At 41.1% G+C, this 23,360-nt stretch overlaps 1 protein-coding gene across 1 annotated transcript; it reads right to left on the reverse strand.

Annotated features, from left to right (window-relative positions):
• Positions 1-16,697: 16,697 nt before the first annotated feature.
• Positions 16,698-22,900, reverse strand: HTR1B (5-hydroxytryptamine receptor 1B). The gene has a single exon (XM_008541237.2). It carries the CDS (start codon positions 20,883-20,885, stop codon positions 19,713-19,715), a length of 1,173 nt encoding a protein of 390 aa, XP_008539459.1. The 5' UTR covers positions 20,886-22,900; the 3' UTR covers positions 16,698-19,712.
• Between the last annotated feature and the right edge of the window lie 460 nt (positions 22,901-23,360).

The raw sequence follows: 23,360 nt of genomic DNA on the forward strand, positions 1-23,360 counted from the left end.
GTAAATGTATGAAATGCTATAAGTAAAGACTATTCATCATGACATTGTTTGCTATAGAATGGCAAACACATCATAAACAAAGTTAAAAGGCAAATGACACAATGGAAAAAATATTGACAACTCCTGGAACAAAGGGTTAACAAACAAACAAATATAACTAGCCCCTAAACAAACAAAAACTTGCCTAAATTGACTCAAAATAAGATAAATGCAAATTAAAACTACACTATAGGACAGTGTCAGAATATTTGACATCAAACTCTGTTGGGGAAGCTGTGGGGAAACAATCACTCTCATAGGTTGCTGGTGGGAACACAAACTGGCACTGTCTCTGGAGGGCAATACTCAAACATCACAATTATAAATCAAGTACCCCTCAAACTGATGAACTCACTTCTGGGGATGTATCATGCAGATACACATAAAAGTACCACAAATATATACTTATATATATATTTTTTAATTGCAATAGCAATAAATTAGAAATAACCCAAATATACATCTGTAGACCATTACTTAAAATATGATACTTATCCATAATACCGTATTATGAAGCTGTAAAAAGAAATGAGGAACCTGTCTATAAACTATATTAAGTTTTTCGTGATTTATTACTAAGAGAAAAAGAAAAAGTATGTGCAATGATCACTCCAAAGAAAAGGAAATACTTAGGTATAAATCTAACTAAACATATACAGGATCCATATGCTATAAATTATAAAATGCTGGTGATAGAAAGAAAAGAAGAGCTAAATAAATTAAGAGGCATACCCTGTTTATCGCTGGGAGATTCAACTTAATAAAGATGAAATTTTCCCACATCAATCCATAGATTTAACACGGTTGCCACCAAAATCCAAAGGTGTTTTGTAGACATAGACAAGCTCATTCTAAACTTATATGGGAAAGCAAACAACCTACAATAGCTAACACTGTTTTGATAAAGAAGAATAAAGTGGGAGGAATTACTGTACCCCAGGTTAGGTCTTACTATAAAGCAATATTCAATACTTACTATAAAATATTCAGTATTCAAGGCTTACTATAAAACTACAGTATTCAATACTTACTATAAAGTATTCAGTATTGAAGGCTTTCTATAAAGCTACAGTACTAGAGAGCTACAGCATTCAAGCTACAGTATTGGCAGAGGGTCCACACATGTATCAGTGAGCAGAATAGAGAAATCACTCCATACAAGTATAGCCAACTGATTTTTGATAAAGGCACACAAGTAACTCAATAGAGGAAGGATAGCCTTTCCAATAAAGGGTGTTTGGCATTTGGACATTCATAGGCAAAAAATTGGACTTCAACCTAAAACTCACACTTTAAGCAAAAATTAACTCAAATTGGGTCATGGACTTAAATATAAAACTATAAAACTTTAGAAAAAGTGGTCAGAAGAAGATGTTCAAGACCTAGGAATATAAGAGCTTTTAGACTTGACACCAAAAACACAATCCGTGAAGGAAAAAAATTGGACCTAATAAAGTAAATAAATGGGACCTAATCAAAATGTAAAACTTTTACTTTGTCAAAGTCCATATAAAGAGGATAAAAGACCAGCTACAGATTGGGATAAAATGTTTGCAAGCTACTATCAGACAAATGCCTTATATCTAGAATATGTAAAGAATTCTTAATATTCAACAGTAAAAAACAAAAATCCAATTATTAAATGAAGAAAAGACATGAACAGACATGTCTGTAAAGATAACATGCAAATGGCAAATAATCACCTGCCACTGTCGCCAGTCATTAGGGAAATGCAAATGAAAACCACAGTGAGCTGCTATTGCAAATCTATCAGAACAGCCAAAAGATGGAGCGGTAACACCCGATGCTGGCACTCGTACCTGGTAGTAGGAATGTAAAATGGTCCAGCCACTCTGGAAAATAGTTTGGCAGTTTCTCATAAACCTAAACATACACATGCCATATGACCCAGCTATTATACTCTTGGGTATTATCCAAGAGAAGTGAAAACTTGTGTTAACACAAAACTTTGTACACAAATGTTCATGGCAGCTTTATTAGGAATAGCCAAAAATTTGAAACAACTCAAATCTCCTTTAATAGACAAATGGTTAAACAGACCATGGTACATCCTTATTGTGGAATACTATACCACAATCAAAAGGAATTAACTATTGATACATGCAGCAACTTGGATGTATCTCAAGAGGATTACACTGAGTGAAAAAGCCAACCTCAAAAAGTACATATTGTACGATTCCATACATACATTTTTGAAATAAAATTTGAGGGACAGAGAACAGATTAATGGTTGACACATTTCACTAGTTTTATACAACTACACATAAAACTGGCAAAATCTGCACATGCTCTGTAGAGTCTACCAATGTCAATCTCCTGGTTTTGCTATCATAGCCTAGCCATGCATATTACAACCAGGAAAACTGGGTGAAGGGTACATGAAACCTCCCTATACATTTTTGTGCCACTTTGCGTGCATTTATAATTATTTCAAAATAAAAGTATTTTTAAAAACAATATGCAGTACTATGTGTACAATACCCTATTGTTTTGTGAACAAAGCGGAGGAGGGGAAATATGATACATTTATTTTGCTTATGTATGCACAAGAGAACTTCAAACGGATACTAATAACAATGGTTACCTGAATGTGTATAGGTAGGGGGAACCATAGCAAACGGGAAACACATGTAGAAAGGACTATCTTTTTTTAATATTTTGAACCATGTTAATATATTTCTTATTCAAAAGGATGTAATTATTATTGTAGGCATAAAAATAGTTATGTTATCCATGCATTACCTCCATTATTCATAGAAGAATATTTTAACAACAAAAACCTAAAATGACATAACATTAGATTTAGGGCAGGTATTCAAATTCAATTAATGCCACTTTATGAAAATTTTACTTCATCATTGTTGTTTCTCTTGTTTTCTGTGGATTTTGCAGTGTCAGCAGTGGTCTTGAAAATGACACTCGAAAAACACTGCATTAGCTCACACCAATTTTACCCAGGTGCCAAAATGAATCTCTTACTTTTTGAATTGCAGTTCTGTGGTTCCATCATATGTGAATCATTGTTCTTTTGGACTTTAGAAAGAGAAACAATAAACAACCTCTGTAAATTGGAATAGAGTATGCATTTCTGTGCTGAAATGTTTCTTAGGAAATAGATTTCCATGGTGCTATTTGTACATTTCCTCAAAAAGAAAACAAAGAATAAGAAAAATCCAAATGCTGAAACTCAAAAGAATTTTTGAAAACAGTCAAGAGCAAATAAAGGGCCTCAATAAAAAATGCACAGGCAGCATTTAACCACAATTTATTAATACAACATATAAAAGTAAAATGTCAGCCACCTCAGATACCAATGGAAATCAATAAATGTCAATGTACATAGTGCTGCTATGATGGAAATCTCTGCTTTTTTATTTATCCACTAGAACAAAAAAAAGTGAAAGTTGGCAACTTAAGGCAATATAATATTAAAGATACTCTGAGGTTATCCACATTTAAAACTACAATATTCTGCCGAGTTAAAGAGCCATTTATCTATGTATCTAAATTTTGTGTATCGATGCACATTTTAATATTAGCTGTCTATACATTTACTTTTCTAATTGCTCCTTTCAATATATTTACAAAACAGTGATCAGTTTAGCCAATATTTATAGGAGAAAGGCACACGTTTTCAGGAACTATGAAAGCAAATTTAAGAGCTCTAAATTACTGATTTTTTTAAAAAGTACGCATAGAACACGCAATGTGTTAGCAATTCAACAATCTAGCATTATTGGGAAAAGTCAAATATCTTGAATTTCAGTGGAAGCAGCCCAGTGAGGTGGAGCAGGGGAACTTCCAGGTGCTGCGAGGTGGGCACGGGGCTCTTTGTGCCCCTTTGCTTCCATTGAGACAACTGTCATTACTAATAGGTCTTCCAAGTTCCTGAACACTCAAAGCAATTGTTCAAAGAATGCTGACAGCTGACCTCTCTGCCCCGGGCAGCCCTATCCTAGACCAGTGTGGCCCACTCCCTCACTCCCCTGGCTTTCTGCTCAAGTGTCCCCTTGGTCGAGAGGCCTTTCTTGACACCCCTAATGAAGAGAGCAGGCAACCGTGTACCACTCACAGTTGTCTCCACAGCACTTCTCTCCACCGTCTATTCTCTATGTGCTTGGTTGTTGTCTGAATCCCGCTCAGGACCATGAGGCCCCTGAAAGCAGAGATGGGGCTGTTTGATTCACTTCTGTGCAGCTGGTATCTGGGAAAAAGAAATAAGTCCTTCCACTTACACATCACAATGATTCTGTAAGTAAATGGATGCTAAAAATAGTTAAGTGAGTTTCCCCAATGCTACTAGTCTACTCAGTGGAAAAGTTTAGGACTCAGATCGAGGTCTCTGAGTTCTAAATTCCATGCATTTTCCAGCATATACCTCAGCCTCTCATTTTGATATTGTGAGTTACTTTAAATCAGGAAATTTTCATTGAGTCTTTGTGGAAATGGGGCATTGTGGAAGCTAATTGTCCACCTAAAAAGAACATGTATTTTTTATTAGTTTGTTATATGATAATTCTTCACACACAGAAGCAAAAGTCTTTTTTTTCCAGAAATACACAAAAATATTTAAGCATATTTATAATCAGAACTAATATGGAAACAAAAAACTTGACGCTCTTTAGATAACCCTAGATGCTAACGTAAAGACATTAATAAATTAATGAAATTAACCACAACTATTTACCAATTTAGAGAATATTTGTCAAGTATCTTTTACAGGTCAGAACCGATGCTAAGGCCGCAAAGTTACAAGGATGAATAAATGATATTTCATGTCCTTAAAAGAGTTAGATCAGCTTAAAGATATAGACGCGTACACATAATTTCAACATAATGGAATTAGAGGCTTGTATAAGTCGTTCTATGAGCTAAGGGAGTGAGTAACCAGCTCTCCTCAGGAGGATCAAGCCGAAGAGCTGCAGTTCAGGCTGTATTTTGGGATATGCCTGGGCATCCCCGAGTCCAATAGCAACAGAGAGAGAAGCATATGTATGGTGCTGGGAAAGGAGTGTGCATTCCAAGGACTAGGAGGTTTACTGTCTGGGCATGAGGTCCTCTAGGAGCCACAGCTGGAGATGGGACTGTCAATGAGCATGGTAATACTACTTCAATGTTCCTGAGAAGGTTCAATGAGAGAATGCATCTAAAACGGTCAGCATATGCCTCACTAAAGAGTGAATAAATGCTGGCCCTTGTCTGGGAATGGAGGATTTGAGATTTCTATATACCCATATTTCCAAAAGAAGAAAAACATCCCCTGGTACAAAAATCAATCCACTGTTTATCAAATAAACTTATTTATCTGAATACCCATGTAGTAGAAATGTCATGCAAATTATGTATACAGAGCTGTAGTCAAAAAACAGAGACTCCAGGCAGCATTATCTGACGTTTTCAGTGAGAACCAATAGACATGACAGGGAGCTTGAGAAGTAATGAAGCGATCCTGTATTTAATTAGAACCAGCCGTGATACAAACTTGACTTGCTTAGATAGCAGGTTGCTTTTACAGAGAAGAAGGTGTGAGTGTGGTTTCTTCTTCTGTTACCCATGACCTCAACCCTTAGGGAAACGACAGGATGATTTAGTTCTCAGACACTCATTTGGGAGTGTCAATGATAAACGATGGAAAATATTGCTGCTCTCCTCACATTGCTTTTCTTATTGGTTTCTGCCTTTCCCTCCTCTGACTTGCTCCTTCTTTCCACTCAGCCCCAAGAAACTAACTTGATATTGGAGCGATAAAACCTGTCACAAGAAACGTAATCTTCTGGCACAATCTTTCTCCAGTTTTCCTTGTTTATTGTTTCCCCCTAAAAAACCTTCTGTTTGATACTTGCATGGCAACTTTATACTTTTGCATAATTGAGAGCCAACACTAACGGATTCCATTATCTGAACCAGTCAGCACAAGAAAATTGTCATTTTCCTTTTCTTTGCATCTCACAATCAGCTAATAAGCAGCTCTAATGCTGGGCTATTGAATTACACAATAAACAAAAATCTCCCATCATGTAACGTTTGTTAATATTAAATGTCAAAGCTGTGGGCCCACAAGAGCAGAAAGAAGACAAATGTACACTTATTTAGTGAATTCAATCAATGCAAACCGCCAATCTAAATTAATTATTCAGGGCACTAAAATCTGTTGTTATTATTACTGTATCAATGCCAAAGCTATTTGGCAAAAATTATCCTAACTTACCTGAAAGCTTGGCCTTCGTTGACACAGATGTGCCTGACAAAGATCTTTCTGTATTCTAATTGAAACATTCCTTCAGTGATTTTGCAAATAAGTAAAGGAAGGGATAGTTATGTGTTTCACCCAGATTTGAGAGGCTGTGAGGGCTTCACCACACAGAACAGGGATCAGAAACCACCATCTTTGGGGCCAGAGTGAGGTCTTATGCCCACAGGCTTTACCGTTTCTATCCCTGGACTATGAACCCTGACCCCACGCGGCTGCATCCGGGATTCCCACCAGGCTCTTCCTTACCACAATTCTCATCGAGTGTCAGGGACTCAGTGGGAAGCACAGAGTAGCCCAGAGCCAGAACAGCACGTTCCTTCTGGGGGGCACTTCCCTCCCTCTCAGGCCCATGGCCCTGCCAAGCATCCCGCCTGACTGCTCCAGGCCTCCTTCCATACACATTGAGTTCATCATAACCTCATCCCTGTAGAAAACATTTCCCTCACCACCCTGTGCAGAAGTACAGGAAGCATTTCTAGAAGGAAAATGTGATTTCATGAGAGACCATTCTATGCATATGTGTATTTCAAGCATTTAATGATAATGAAACTGCAATTGTGCAGAAAGCTTAGAAAATAAGTTTGTCCATTCAACTTTGCTTTCTGGTGCTGAGAGGTATTTGGCTCCTAAACACCATGACGCTTAATTGTGAACTTTGCTATTGAAAGCTTTCTTAGAATGTATTAATGCACTCTGCTTCTTGAAGCAGTAGTATTGCTTAGGCTTTTTTGATGATTCAGCATCTTTCATTACCTTATTAAGAACAGATAGGCAGTTTCCCTTTTAAGTTAATGCATTTTTCTTTCACTTGTATGCTTTTAACTAAAAGACTTTTAGGAAACCGTGTGGTTGAAAAATATTTTACTGAGTATTATCATGCAAGGTAAAACATTTATTTATTCATTCATTCACACATTCATTCACTGAGCATTTCAGGAGCTCCAACAAAGTGTGAAGCACTGTGCCAGGCCCTGGAATGCAGTGGCCAATAAGACTAAAACGTCTTAGAAAGGAAGACCTCACAGCTAAGTTCGCCTTTGTACTCCCCTGACATACTGTTGAACTCTCCTGACAACCCATTCACAGGCCTGCAGCATCACTGTCCACAGGGAATGTGGTAGAAGGATTGCAAAGACAGCATAAAGAAGAGCCAAATGCCTCTGGAAGAATCAGGAAAAGCTTCTCATAGGTGATGGCCAGTGACCTGGACTTAAAGGATGAGGAGGGGGTTTGGCATTCAACCACGTTTTTCAATAACCCTGCATTGTTGTGCTCTCCATTAACAATTATGCTTAACTTTGTTTCAGACCTTGTAAAGAATCTAACAAAAATTCTTTATCTATTACACTTAAAAGATGGTTAAAATGATAAATTTTATGTTATATATTTTTACCACAAGTTAAAAAAAACCCTCTTGTCCTAGGAAAATATGTAAATGCACAGACACAAAAATAGATCATTTCATGGGGCCCAAAGATTCCCTGCAGGCCCCCTGAGTTTCTGGAGGTTGAGGGACAACCTGTTAAGAACTTGTGTGTTAAATGGAGCTAAAGCAGTTCTTTGATTGTGTTTACATGGTGTACAAGAGAATGCTTGGTAATGATCTGGATAGTGTCATCAAAATGGAGGCAAGAGAAATAACACAGAATCCTAAACAGATTTTCAGCTAAGATTTCTAATTTGACTATGAACCCCAGTGGTTCTCAATGGAGGTAGTTTTTCCCACCAAAGGGACATTGTCAATGTCTCAAAATACTTTTGGCTGCCTGACATGAAGAGAGAGGTCGTTACTCACATCTAGAAAGCAGAGACCAGGGATACTGGTGATCAACCTAAAATACACAGGACAGACCCCACAACAAAGAATTCTCTGACCAAACCGTCAGCCGTGCCCAAGTTGAGAAACCTCAGGCTATACCAATCGAGTTGCTCAAATAATTTCTATTAGAGATGGTTGGTCACCTTTAAAATTGATTATACAGAGAAACAAGAAACATGTGGAGAAGCTTCTATTTTCACCCAAATAATTTTTTCTTTTTTTTTTTGGCCTTGGAGTGGATTATCATCTTGATGTTCTTTAATTTTATAGTTACACCATATATTTATTGTTGTCCTTTGAGAGAAAAGCCAGTTTTAACTAAAATAAATAAAAATATCCAATAAGTCAGTGTTAAAACCCTTATTTTTGGTTTACTTTTGGTCTAAAAATAGGTCATAGACAACCCTTCATAAAGGCAAAGGGATCTCCTTCATAGGATAAGAATGATCTGGCCAGGCCATCTGCCCAGCCATGTTAGCCTGCGGCCATTGCCAGAGCAAATATCTAGGTTTTATGAATACCACTGAGTAACAAAAGTGGTAAAAAATGAAAACAGACTGGATGAAATGCAGACTAAGTGACCTGTAAAATTATTTCATTGCCTCTGGATTGTGGTTTGGGTTATTGTGGACAAATAACTACTCATTGTACACTCTTGGTACCTGGAATGCACCTATATGAGACCAGGAAAGCACGCTGCTCTGTGTCTACCAGAGTCTTCCCTATGAGAAATACATGCCAGCCAGCCCCTCTAACATGGAGAAACCAGAGTGATCATTAAGGAACACAGCAAGAGAGCTTATACGTGCTCAGTTCTATTTTCTAGCTAATGGTAAATAGTCACACATTTACCAATCCAAATTAATATTTCTTCCTGCAAAATTAAATGCTCATGCTATCTAAAATAATCAAAAATCTTACATAAACACATAGTAAAAAATGCAACCATACTGTTAACTAAGTAAACTGTAAAGGGGTAAGTTTTGTTTTCAATAATCTCTGAAATTTTACCTTTCCTCAGGGGCCCTACATGACTGCTTATGACAAGCTACTCATTTTTGGCTATCTAGAAATATGTAATAGCTGGAAATTAGTCCTTTCTTATCCCCTAATATTCAAAATTCATGTTATTTTAATGTTCTAGGCTCAAATAATCTATAGCCCTAACAAACTAATTCACATTAAGGTGTAAATGGCTGATGGCTAATGGAACAGCGATAATGAAGTGATAAAACTTCAAGTATTAATATTTTAAAATAATTAAAAGAAATGAATCATCAATTAATAAACATTTGCAGGAAACAGGGTAATTTTTCTGGCATCTCTTGAATCATAGCATATAAGCTATTTCCAGATAGTATCGATAAAATTAGTTCCAAGTCACAAATTTGTACAGATCTGACTTTCAACAATAAATGGGATTTGCCAACACTGAACCATAGCATACAACACAAGACCTTGGCTCCTAAAGACAGGAAAGGAAGTTGAGTGAGAAGAACACCAAGAGGTCCTGAGCAGTCGCCTTGCTCCCAGACCTGTCTCAGCTGTCTACACTTGTATATAATGTCATCTTCTTAAACTCTTTTCAAGATAGATCATATTAGCCCCATTTTAGAGATAGGAAAACTGACACTTATAGAGATTAAATAGCTTGTCCCAAATTGCATACTAATAAGAAGGAAAAACAGGATTTTAAACAGTCCTGCTGACTCAAAATTCTGTGGTCTTTAGCTAGACACCTTGCTGATGTGGTGTGAACAGAAGGAAGCCAGCATTCAGTAAACCCTCACCATGTTTTAAGCTCTTTCTGTACTGAGCGCTGCCGTGCAGTAGCTTGTTTAATCGTTGTGACAAATCTGCGAATAAGACACTATTTTCCCCACAAGAACAGATGAAGAAATTAGTGCTCAGTGAGGTGAAGCTCACACAACTGGCAAGTGGCCAATCTGGAATTTGAATCATCCTGGGTCTGGATTCTACTTCCAAATTTACTAAAGTTTCTGTGTCATGTCTTTTTTGTTTCAACTAAAAATGGGTGATAGTAATCAAAGACATAGGGCAAAAAGTATTTTGAGCAGAATTTTCTCCCATTTATTTTTTTTTTCATTCAAAACAGAGGAGAGTGCAGTGCCCTGAACACTCACTATTGCAATGTTTACTCCTCAATGAAAGCAAGTCTTTCATATTTAGTGTAAATGTTTTGATTTTAAGTCAGTTTTGTGAAGACTGATAAGTTTCTGTCTTCAGGATTTATTGGTTTTGGTGTTTGTGGTAGTGTTTTAAGATTTGGGGGACATAGAGAGAGGAGAGGAAAATAATGGAAAGCTTTTGGCAAAGTGGGGCAATGCTGATAAAACACACAATTGTGAAACAGAGAAAAAATAAGCATTAATTTAAAGTCTTATTTATATAATGCTAAAAAAAACCTAATATTTGAAAACATGTGTTACTTGCGCAAATCCACTTTCACTCAAAAGTTTGACTCCATGTAAAAATAGGCATCATGTCCCTAGTACCCAATTTTTTGACATCTACATTTCTCAGTAACTCTCCATAAAAGGGAAACACCTCCTGTCATGCATTCCTCATCACAGCAGCAGCTTCTATATTTAATCCTGCCATATCCAGCAGTTTAAGTATGCGTTTTTATACATACCAACTCTCTTGGAAGAGGTCAGTGGGCGTGACCTGATTGGTCAAGGTTGCAGTCAGACCAGGAGGGACAGAAATTTGGGAGCAGACCAAGAAGGAAAACTGTGTTCCCTAGATGCAAAATTGTGCTTACAAATAAATCTCCAAAGTTCTATTCTACTTTAGTGCTTCAGATTAGTGTTCAAAACACTATTCTCCGGGCGGCCCAGTGGTGCAGTGGTTAAGTTTGTGTGCTCTGCTTCGGCTGCCCAGGGTTCACCAGTTAGGATCCTGGGCACCGACCTATGTACCGCTCATCAAGCCATGCTGTGGCTGGCGTCCCACATATAAAATAAAGGAAGATGGGCACGGATGTTAGCTCAGGGCCAGTCTTCCTCAGTAAAAAAGAACAAAAAGAGGAGGATTTGCAGCAGATGTTAGCTCAGAGATAATCTTCCTCAAAAAATAAATGAGGAAAAAACTCCACTATTTTCAAAGACTAAGTGAAAAAGACCTAATAATGCTGTTTCCTTTCCAAGTCTGAATAAAAAATTACTTAACTGGGGCTGTTGCCATAATTCTCTAAACCAAAGAACTGGATGAAATGGTTGTAATACCTTGTTCACGATGATGATGGGTTTTTTTAAATTAATAATAAAAGAAAACAATACTACCTACTTCATGATAGCACCGTGAGGACTAATGGCGGAGGGTGGTTATTAAAGTATGTAGCACAGAGTAAGTGCTCAGTAATGCTGGTTCTCTCCCCAACCTCTGCCCCTTGTAAAGCGAAGCAGTTAAATTCCCAGTATGTGTCTTGGCTGGAATCTAACTTGAAACATCATCATTGTACATGGAGGAGAGGAAAGCCTCTTCCTGCCTTGTAAAGTAGAATGAAGACCTACTTGGACATTGATACTATTCATTTAACTTCAAACACTCAAGTGGCAACTAAAGGACAGGAGACTTTCAGGAGCAGAGTCCCTTGATTCTTATTCCAGGCCTCACCTTAGGAAACTCAACAGTGTCTTTGGTTTTATAGGTGGGTGCCAAGAAACTGACAAACATTTCTCATAAATAATTTAAATTACTTCCACTGAAAAAAATACCTCATGAAATATTTTGGGAATAAAAACTGGGGAGGGGATTTCCGTGAAATCAAAAGGTTGCTGGGTCACTGCCGTAGGATATTAAGTCTCTAAAATACAATAAGAATGCGATACAATAGATGGAAAGCAGACCTCGTTCACCTTTGATTACAGAGCTACTTGTCTTTATGAAAGATAAAATCGATATAATATGTAAATGTGTGTGTTAACAAAAGGAATCCGAGTGGGCTTACTAAGTGAAACAGATTACCAAGGAAACTGTGCCATTTGCCATATGTTGACAATTGTTATTCGTTGTTTTCTTTGTTGTTTTGATCATGTTTCACATTTTTAATTAATTCTTTTTTTTTTTTTTTTTTTTTTTTACAAAAGACAAAGCCCTTAGCCTTTATTTGGTCGTGTTTCTCTGATTCAGATCCAGAAGTAGCTGTCTGTTTCAGGGTAGACTGAGGGTCTGAAGAATCTGGGAGAAAGCACATAAGGGGAAACACTTCACAGCTGCTCACGCAGAGACACAAACACCATGCCGACAAGGCAGGAAAACACAACCTAGTGTACATTAACAAGCACACTTTCTCATCTGCAAGTTTTATGTTGTTTTTGTTTGGGTCGTATTTATATGAATACATGCCTAGGAAATGACTGATGCTCTGTAACTATGTTTTCCTGTAGATCTTCATTACTCAAAGTGTAGTCCATGGACCAGCAGCGTCTGCATCTCCTGAGAGCCTGTTAGGAATGCAGAATCTCAGGCCCCACCCTACACCTATGGAATCAGAATCTGCATTTTAACCAATGGGCGATTCATTGCCCATTAAATTTTGAGAAGTGCACTGTAAAAATCAAATCCATTTGACTTCCCATTTTATTCAGGAACCCCCCGCTTCACATCCACAGATCCTGTGTGTGCCAAGCATTATTCTAAGAGCTTTATACACAAATTCTCAGTGGGTCTTACCCTGGCCATACGTTAGAATTACCTGAAGAGAATGTTTAAAATAATTAACAAAACAGGAAACAATAAGTGTAGGAGAGGATGTGGAAAAAAGGGAACCCTCAAACACTGCTGGTGGGAATACAACCTGGTGCAGCCACTATGGAAAACAGTACGGAGTTTCCTCAGAAAATTAAGAATAGACCTACCATATGATCCAGCTATCCCTCTGCTGGGTATTTATCCAAAGAACTTGAAAACACAAATGCATAAAAATACATGCACCCCTATGTTCATCGCAGCATTATACACAATAGCCAAGACTTGGAAGCAACCTAGGTACCCATCAAGGGATGAATGGATACAGAAGATGTGGTATTTATACACAATGGAATACTACTCAGCCATAAGAAATGATGAAATCCAGCCATTTGTGACAACATGGATGGACCTTGAGGGTATTATGCTAAGTGAAATAAGTCAGAGGGAGAAAGTCAAATACCGTATAATCTCACTCATAAGTAGAAGATGGAAACAACAACAAACCATAGGGGAAGGGGGCAGGGGGGAGGGTGAAAGGGGTGATTAGGCACATGTGTGTGGTGATGGCCTATAATTAGTCTTTGGGTGGTGAACATGATGTAATCTACACAGAATTCAAAACATATTACGATGTACACCTGAATGTTATATAATGTTATAATCCAATGTTACTGCAATAAAAAAAAGAGAGTATAAGGCTTTATGCCAGATAAGATGATTTAATTAGTCTGAGACAGGGTCTGAGTAAAGGCATTTTTAAAGTTCCCCTGATAAATCAAATGTGCAGCCCAGGTTGAAAACAATTGCATTATCCCATTTAATTTTTATCCGCAAACGTGGAGGGGGGTATCATCACAATTACAAAGAAACTTTCTCATGGTTGCAAAACATGGATTTAAACTCAAGTCTTCCTGACGTCAAATACTTGCTCTCACATTTTAAACCTACCAGTGTGTTGAGGTCCTTTATACAAGCAGTTGGTTCCAAACTTCCCACTGTGTGATCACTCCAACATGCAACACTCTGTCGGAAAGCCTCTGAGGGGAGGGAAGAAGAGTGGACTCAAGAACCTTAAGCCTGGGCAAGACTGAGATGGAAAGATGAAGAGACATAAAACTGGTTCTCCACAAAAACAGATCATGCCAGTGCTGAACCCATCAAGATTATTCAATAAAATGAGTGGATAAATAAAGGACAGGGGGAGCTATAGATCTACACACACAGTCATAAACTGGATTAGCAAATGGTTTAGAAAAGACAACCCAGTGTGTTTACAAAGGTATCCAGGGCACAACTTCTGGACTAAGGAGCTCCCCTTTGTGGACTGCTCTATCACTGCAGTCCCATCACCACACTTATGAGCAGGAGATGTCCTGAAATCCAGCCCAATATGGGATGACCAATGAGAGGCCAATGTGTGGAATGCTCCCACAGAGTCAGGAAGGATGTGAGTCATCATTTAAGCAAGCCATGTGTGCATCCTTTTAAGCATTTACCATAAATGGATCCCTGTATCACCATCTGTTCATTTTAGGTACAGGAAATATTATAAGACCATTTTTGTTATATAGATTTCCAATTAGTAGTTTTGAAAAAGATTTCTCCTATCTTTTGAAATACATAAAATTAAGTAAAACAAAAGGGCACTTTCTTTTACAAACTATACTTGGAATAGTGTGAAGTCTCTCTCTTTGTCAGCTGGCCCAATTCCAGGGACTGGCTCCCTCCGGGAGCACTGAAAATCCTAGTATATCCCTAAGATAGAGATGTTGACTTTGAAAGTCCAATTTACCTGGCAGATGTGTGAAATGGCACACAGAAAACTCCCCACTGCGGATGATGAAGAAGCTAGGGGACAACAGTCAAGGAGGAAGGGCCATCATATAACCTTACTTGTTTTCTCATTTATATGGTCCATTTTCTATCACAGAAATTTATTTTTGTGATACGTAAGATTGTACTCACATTTATATATGCCTGTTTTTAAAGTGAGTGCCAAAATTACACAGACTTGAAAATCTGCCATCTGGGAAAAACTGACATAAGTATACCTCTGGTCTGTGCAAAAAAGCAGCTCTTTGTAAATGATAAACAGCAAGTGTTACACAGTTGAACTATGCATATATCAACCACAAACCAATAAAATTTTGAAAAGAAAAAGATAGTAATGAGAAAATCATAGCAGTGAATGTTGTTTAAGTAAATAATTAGCTCCCTTTATTTTGAATATAAATACTCTGTCTTCTAACCTCTGACTTTGCCCAGCCACATTAATCAAAGGCCACGATGTTTCAAAATATTAAGATTTTAGCATTATTCCAGATGAGAGGTGAATAAGAAAATAACTGTTTGCATATATCAAGAAAAACTTTAGATTTATTTTAGGGATCCTCCACCTGACTTTTCAGTTTTGAAAAATCTGCTATTTTAAATAAATGATAAGCCACTTCTCCACTGGTTCATGGATCTTCGTTGTCATGGAGCCTAGAGAAGTTAAGGCCATTTGCAGTGTCCGGGAAGAGGGAGTTAGACTGTGAACCAGAAGCGCCAGCATCCTCTAAACAACGAGGCACTCTGCCCCCTGGTGGACCGTGCCAGGATGGGCTTTGATGAAAGGTGCAGAAGCTTCCCTTCCCACACCCTTCCCCACCAGCCTCTTCCTGTCGGAAAACTTCAGCAGATGCCCTAGTTGAAGACTTTCACCTCCACTAATTACATATTAATTTGAATGAACAATTTCCTTTAACATAACGTAAAAACCTTGGGCTACCTAGTCAGCCCTCTACAGCTAAAAGAAGAACCATATTAAATCAACACAATATCGTTGGTTCTTGTGGCTTTGCATGGGTAAGAAAAGTCAGAGAAGTGGAAAATAAGAGACTGAGGGAAGATGTAGAGGTAGTGAGGGATCTGGGCCCTGGGAAGACAACTGGAAATCTCTAGACAAGCAAGAGGAAGGAGAAGAGAGTTTAAAGGTGAATAAGAGGATACTATAGGAAATGAAATATTTGGCAATCTCCTCTTGGCCATTAGAGCTACTGCAGACCATCCCTGGGGTTCCCTTTTGGCCTTTGGGCTATGTGTCACCAGCCTAAGAGGGTAAGTGTGAAAGGCTCCAAACCTCAGTTGCTTCTAGTTTAGCCAAGTTTCTCTCATTCAGGCTTATTTGGTTTTCCCCGGTCCAACCTCTCAAATATTTCTCAGTTTTTCTATGCTACAAGTGTTATGCATCTGCAAAAAAGGCAATGGGGGAAATAATGGCTAAAGAGGAGGTGCCATCTGCCAAGAGCTGAAAGTGTGAGGTATCATTCTAAGTGCTTTCCATGAACAGGCTCTGGGCCTTTGCAACAAACTGCGAGTAGGCTGCATTTGAGAAGGAAAAGGACACAGTGATAACATGCTGTATTTGTGATTCAAACCCAGGGCTTTCTGATATCAAGAGCTATTTTTCTGTCGTCTTCTCTGGTGTTCACATGGGTCTGTCTCCTCCTCTTAGGTCTCCCCAAGCCTGCTTCAACCCAGCTCCTGCTTTTCCTTCTTCTGTATTTCAAACACCATACAGTACTTGGGAATCTCACTACCTAGCTTAGAGACTACACATTCCCTCTAAGAATGCTGGTCTGGAGATCTCTTGTGACAGTAGGTCTAAGTTACCTCTTTGCAAAATGCGAGAGCACAATCTAATTCCTTTTACACTCTTCCTACAGATATAAAGTAAATGCCCCAAGTTGTGGCAGTCCATAACAGTATCACTTATCATCAATTATTCTCTCTCAAAGGCTCAGACTCCTAAACACAACACAGAACCCAATGAACCAATTTTTCCATAATAATAGAATTACTATCCAGTGCTTTTTAGAACACAAAAAGGACTTTTATTTCATTATTTTCCTAAATTTCATTTCCAATTACACATTTGTTGAAAGGTGGTATACCAAAGGCAATTTTCAGTCACAGCAACTCCACCAAAACACATAATCTGAGATTTTACTGCTTGAATGAATTATAGTACTCTCAGGGTTTCCTGGGTAAAGAAGATAAAAGCTAAGATAGAGAGGAAAAGTGAAGAATATTGTTCCATAGGAAATCTCTTGAACTTAACCACTCAGTCATGGGTGCAGTGTTCATTTTTAAAAAGGAAACTCTAAAATTCCTAGAAACACAAGACAATATTGGTATTTTTGGAATGAGAATACATTCATATATTCGTGTGAAAATTTGTGCAATTAAACAATATGGAAAATGTTATTTGTTAGCACAGCCAATGAAAATATATTTTCATTTCTATGTAAGTAAAACATTTCCATCTCCCATTTTATGTTCTGCAAAAAAGCCATATGTTTAGTTTATGAAACTATGCCACAGGCAGCAGTAACTGAAAAGGAGCTTAACAGTCTTAACTACATATCCCTGGGATGAATAATATACTTTGCATAATCATGTGCAATGCTGGATGATGATTCTAGATTTCTTATAACTACAAAGATTTGCAAGCTTCTACTTCACACAATATGCCCCACACCCAGTCAATTCAGCCAAATAGTCAAGCAAAAATTAGGTGGATAATCTACAAATGGCAAACAACCCATTTGACTAAATTGACCATGTTTTGTTGATATGAGCATACAATCATTGCAGGTGCCCTATAAAGAAATCATTTGTAAGTGGCTATTTGTTTCAATTAATTTTTACCCCTCAGGCTCCTAGAAGTTGGCTTAATTGTTTCTTAGGCCCAAAGAAAACACAGCTGCATAAACAAAAGACAAACATATTAATAACATAAAAACAGATACCGTGCTCTATGCACATTCTTATCAGTAGTAAGCTAGATTTCTCCATAGGAGAAATGCCACAAAAAATAAACTTAGGGATACAGTAGAAATATAAGATTACCTAATGCCTAAAATTTTATCTTACCCCAGTGACAGGTGCAAATGTTTATCAAAATTCCCTTTTTTACCTAGTTTACATGTGAACTTCTGAATAGTATATTTTCAAGAGTCATTACCCCAGAGGGAATGTCTGCACAGGAGGCAATCAGCGGACTCCAGCTCAAAGCACCTATTGTCAGACAGTCTGGACTGGTGAGCTTCAAGCAGGGACTGAAGCCACTTTAGAAAGACAACTTGCTGCTGCAGACAAAACATAGCAACTGCAGAAAGCTCCCTGAAGAACAGAGGGTGAGCCTTCTAAGGCATGTTAAATGCTCCACATGCATATTTGTTTTTCTGTGCTGATGGTCCTTCAGGGTTAATCTTTTTTATTTAGATAATGCATTTTTTATCTTTCCATGTGTAATCTTGCCCTATGTTGGGGAGTCCTCAGAGTGAATTTGAGATAACACCTAAGTATTACTGAAATTTGAAAAGACAGATACATTTAAAGCATTACTGATATCCTATTCACTGGGGTGTTGGGTCAGTGACCAATTTCCAAGGTTCTAAAGCTTGTCAGTTACCTGACTGCAGAGTAAGTCTGAGGTTTGATTCTATCAGTTACAAGGAAAATAGATTCAATTTTATCTTCTCTAAGCTTTTCTAAAGTCCCTGCATGTCGTTTTCTAGTAATCTTTGTTCCTATCCATTTATTTTCTTTAATATAGTTTTTTAGGGTTCTTACTGAATTTTGAAGATTTTTGGAGAAAGGAGCTAGTTCTCTTGGTGACTTTATATGTTAGCACATAAAGGAATTACAGATGGGAAGGAGAGTGCAAATGACTATCAGAAAAAAGTCTCATGCATTTAAGATTTTTTACAAGTCAAAATATACATCCTCCTTTTGCCCCCATTCGTTAATTGTATAAGAACCATTCCTATTTCACCAGTCTCCTTTGCATCTCACTGAATTGGATAAGGAATAAAGATACTCTTCTTGCTCACGAGCAGTGTGCATCTAGCACTCATCAGTTCAGTCAATTGCATTAATAAGATATATAGCAGCAGTGTGGGCTGAGTCGCCCATCATATCCTCTATTTATGAGGATTTAAATGTGTAAAATGACAGGTCCAGGAAATTAAGAAAAATAAAGCAATCTGCAGACTTTGGCACTAGCACACATAATGTTTTGTTTGAGTTGTTAGAAATGTAGTTTGACAATCGCTAAATAGGAATTTATAAACTACAAATCTGCAGAAAACAAACAATTACATGTGTTGGTTCTCAATTTCACGCTCCCCATCTCCCATTCCCACCCACCCCATATAGTTTCAGTTATAATAAAAATAGAGATCTTAACATCAGAATTCTGCTGTTAACTCTTCAAGGTTTCTCTGTGCCATCCAAGCCACACATAGGGTTTGAAGCACCAAATCCACAAGTTTCTACAACCAGGTTTAAATAAACAAAAACTGAAGACTGAAGGATGCCAAAGTAACTGTTCTTAAATGAAGCTGTAACACAAAGTTCTCCCCAAAACTCAGGGTATTAAGCGTCTAGTTCAAGCACTGCCAGGCTGTATGTAGATCTGTCTCAGAAAGGCTTCAGACAACGACTACAAGTACCACTGGTTCTAGAGGGCATCATCCAGGATACCAAGGCCGAGCAGGGATCCCTTTGCCATCATGACTTTTAAAAAGTTGCAGCCCCCCTTGTGATTGGTCGAGGCAGGGTCAGTGCCGAACCTGGGGTTTGAGCGGAGGAAGGGAGCCTCCTCCTGGGCAAGGAGGCTCTATCTTCAGTGTGAACAGTTCTCCTTTCAGAGCACTCTCTCAGGGCCGACCTGGTTTCTCAGGATCCATTCCCTTGCCCAGAAGAGAGAGCCTCACTCCGACCCAGTAACAGTGAAAGAAGAGTCGACCTACCTGTGGAACCAGACACAACATGGTCCCCAAAGGCCGCTTAAGCGACCCCACTGCAACTGACAAGTCAACTTGCGCACTTAAAGCGTATCAGTTTATGGAACGCTTGTTTGAAGTCCTCATTGGACATGGTATAGATGATGGGGTTGATGAGGGAGTTCAGATAGCCCAGCCACGTGAAAAAGTCAAAGATGGCCAAGTGGAACCAACAGGCATCCTTGCAAATCGGCATCACCAAGGAGATGATGAAGAAGGGCAGCCAACACACAATAAACGCTCCCAGAATGATCCCCAGGGTTTTGGTGGCTTTGCGCTCCCTAGCGGCCATGAGTTTCTTCTTCTCCACTAGAGCGTCGGAGACTCGCACTTTGACTTGGTTCACGTACACAGGAGACCCCGACTCGCTGGGCACGTCGGGAGCCCGCGAGTTAATGGAGGTGACCGAGGACGTGGACCCGGGGGAGTCGGTCATCAGCTGGGCTCGGGTCAGACGCTTGCCGGTCCTATTGGGCGTCTGTTTCAAAATCCGGGAGCGGGCTTCCACATAGATGCGGCTGTAGAGGGCGATGAGGAGCAAGGTGGGGAAGTAGAAAGCGCCCACCGTGGAGTAGACCGTGTAGAGGATGTGGTCGGTGTTCACCAAACAGTCCAACACTTCTTCCTCGGCTTTGGCCTGGCGCCAAAAGAAGGGCGGCAGCGAGATGGAGATGGAGAAGACCCACACCAGCGCGATCATGACTGCCGCCCTCTTGGGAGTCCTTTTAGCTGAGTACTCCACGGCGTCCGTGATGGCCCAGTAGCGGTCCAGGGCGATGACACAGAGGTGCAGGATGGAAGCAGTGCAACAGGTGATATCAGACGACAGCCAGAAGTCGCAGACCACCTGGCCCAGCGTCCAGCGGCCGGTGACCACATACATGGTGCTGATGGGCATCACCAGGATGGATACGAGCAGGTCAGTGACAGCCAGGGAGGCGATCAGGTAGTTGGCCGGGGTATGCAGCTTCCGCGTCCGGTACACAGTGGCGATCACAAATGCGTTGGAGAGCGTGGTGGCCAAGGTGATGAGCGCCAGCAGCACGACGAGCAGCACTTTCCAGGGCAGGGCGACGGAGTCCTGGTAAACGTAGCCCTCGGTGCTGCAGTTGTGGGAGGGAGCGGCGGAGAGGTTGACTTGAGAAACCCCAGTCTGGGAGCCCGCGGGCGGCGGCGGGGCGCACTGAGCGCCCGTTTCCTCCATGTCTCTCCTCGCCCTGGCCCCGGAGCACAGCTCTCAGGCATGGAGCGGACGAGGAAGAGGGCGGAAGGACCGTGGAGGAGACCACAGTCTTATCCCTCGGTTGCTAGTCAGTTCCCTGGGTCCCTTAATTACCCCTGCACCCAGGTTCCCAGCTGAAAGTAGAGGTCAAGGGCGAGGCGGGCGAGGCAGGCGGACACGTCCGCTGCGCTTCCAGTGTGCCCGGCGCGGCCGCCGCGTCTCTGGCGGCTCCTCTCCACGCCCCGTCTTAGCCCTGGGTTGCTAAGGACTGGCCTACCGAGCCCCGCTCCTCTCCTGCTCCAAGCCGGGCGTCTAGTGGCCGAGCGCGGTGTTTTGAGGAGGGAGCATCAGCCAGGTGCGGTCTCTTACCCCAAGTGTTCGGGGTTGAGAGTCTCCTAACCCGGGCGCTCCTTAATCTGCAGACTTGGCCCACAGGAGTTTCTCAGCTGTCGAGACCAAAGCTTGCAGGCCCGCGAGGAGTCTTGGTCTTGCATTCCCGCCCCCCTCCCCAGCCTGGGGCAGTTTCCTGCGGCAGCTGCAGCCGCCCGAGCTGGGTGGGGTGAAGTCTGCGAGCCGGGCTGCGCCGCTCTTTGCGCCAGAGCTCTGCCCTCCCTTCTTTTCAAGCGCTGGCCACTCCGGCGAGCTGCCCCGCGGAGACGGGGCCGCACGAGGGGGGACTCGGGGCCCGGGGCTGCGGCTGCTTGCACCGCGCCGCCGCCACCTCGGTCCCACGGGCACCACTCGGAGCCATGTCTCTGGGCGCACGGGTCTGGGGGACCCGGCGCGGCACGCCCGCCAGGGGCAGGTGTCTGGGAGAGCTGGAGGGAGGCTGCGTGCGCCAGCCCGGGAGGAGCGTGTGAGCCGCGGAGCAGGTGGGCTCCTTTTATAGAGTCCAGGTCCGGTCCGCCGGAGCCGTGCAACTCGTGCGGCGCAGCGAGTGCAGACACCCGCTTCCCATCACCTTCCTTTTTTCTCTCTCCCTCCCCCCTTTCCTCCCTCCCGGTTCCCTCCCTGGCCAAGGAAGCTCCCGCCCGGTCCTACCGCCCTCTGTCCCCACTTCCCATCCCCTGGCCCCTCTCGGGATCCCGACACCCAGCCGCCGCAGTTTGGCCCGGGAATGGGGATGAGGGCGTCCTGTCCTTGCTTCCGTCCTCTTCCGAGCTGCTGCGCGCCCCTCCAGTTACACCCACGCCCTGAGCCTCCGGCACAGGCACAGACCCCACTTTCCTTCCTAGGCTCCGACCTATCCTCCTCCCTCGGCCGCCCCCCACCCCCACCCCTACCCCCACCCCCACCCCCACCCCGCCTCGGCTGGCCAGTGCTAGGTGGAGCCAGCCCCAGTCTCTGACCTCTCACTCTGGAATTCTATCCAGCCCTGCGGGCCACACCCAGGTTAGGAGGCGCCAGTAATATCGCCTTAGAAGGAAATGGCCAATAGTGCATTTTATACTTCAGGCTTTAAGTCATAAACTCGGTACAATACAAACTAATTTTTCATACCTGCTTTAGAAATCCGTGCTTTTCATTCAATCCCTCCCCTTTAATCCCTGAATCAACAGGGAAAAAAAGAAAAAGTAAAAGCTGTCTGCAAAAATGTAAAAGTATCACAAACAGAAGCCCACTGTATGTGAAATTAAACCCTGCGCTCCACCCTCCCGCCCAGCAGCTCAGCAGTTCAGTGAGCACGTTTCCTCCCACAGCCCGCCTGGAAAGGAGGCCATCAGGATTCAAGATGAAAACTAGACTATTGGTAGTGAACACGATCCAGTGTGTACAGAAGCTGAAATACAATAAAGTACACCTGAAATTTTAACCAATATGACATCAATAAAATAAATTAAAAAAAAAAAAAAAAACGGGCTCTGGAGCCATCACCACCAGCACCATCAGTGCGTCCCCTTCACCCTCAACAAATATATCAGGAAATCAGCCATATGTGGCACCAAGCAATACCAGTACCTAGGACAGCGGAGCAGACGTCTGTACTCAGTTCCTCCTCCAACCTTAACAGAAACAAATGTAGGGTGGAAGTACAAGTCAGAGACAGCGCAAAGAAAAGCAGCAGGAAAGGACAATGCATTTTCAGCCCTAAGAGCTAAGTGTCCCAACTATGTTATCCCTGCCCTAGCTCAGTGTTTGGAAGGTAGAATGCATCCAATAAAAACTAAGCTTTACTTGAATTTATCAGGTTAACTGTAAGCATATTTTAAAGAGAATTATTTCTTCTAGAGGCAGATATAATCTGGCCCATCCATTCAGCTTTAGAAGAGTAATCGAGGTCCTTTGAAATTCAAGAAGAGCTTTTTACCCGAGGTGACACAACCCTAACCCGAGTTGCCTTAATTCCCGAATCTCTAAGCCAGGCTGGCAGGCAGAAATAGAGTGCCTACTCTGTGCGGGAATTCTCCTGGGCATCAGGGATAGAAGAGGCCAGTGGGGTAGACGCAGACCCATTTT

The sequence above is a fragment of the Equus przewalskii genome, chromosome 9, assembly GCF_037783145.1.
Source record: "Equus przewalskii isolate Varuska chromosome 9, EquPr2, whole genome shotgun sequence".
Classification (NCBI taxonomy): Eukaryota; Metazoa; Chordata; class Mammalia; order Perissodactyla; family Equidae; genus Equus; species Equus przewalskii.

Coding starts and splice junctions, on each gene's coding strand:
- HTR1B (XM_008541237.2), bottom strand. CDS start 20,885: ATGGAGGAAACGGGCGCTCAGTGCGCCCCGCCGCCGCCCGCGGGCTCC.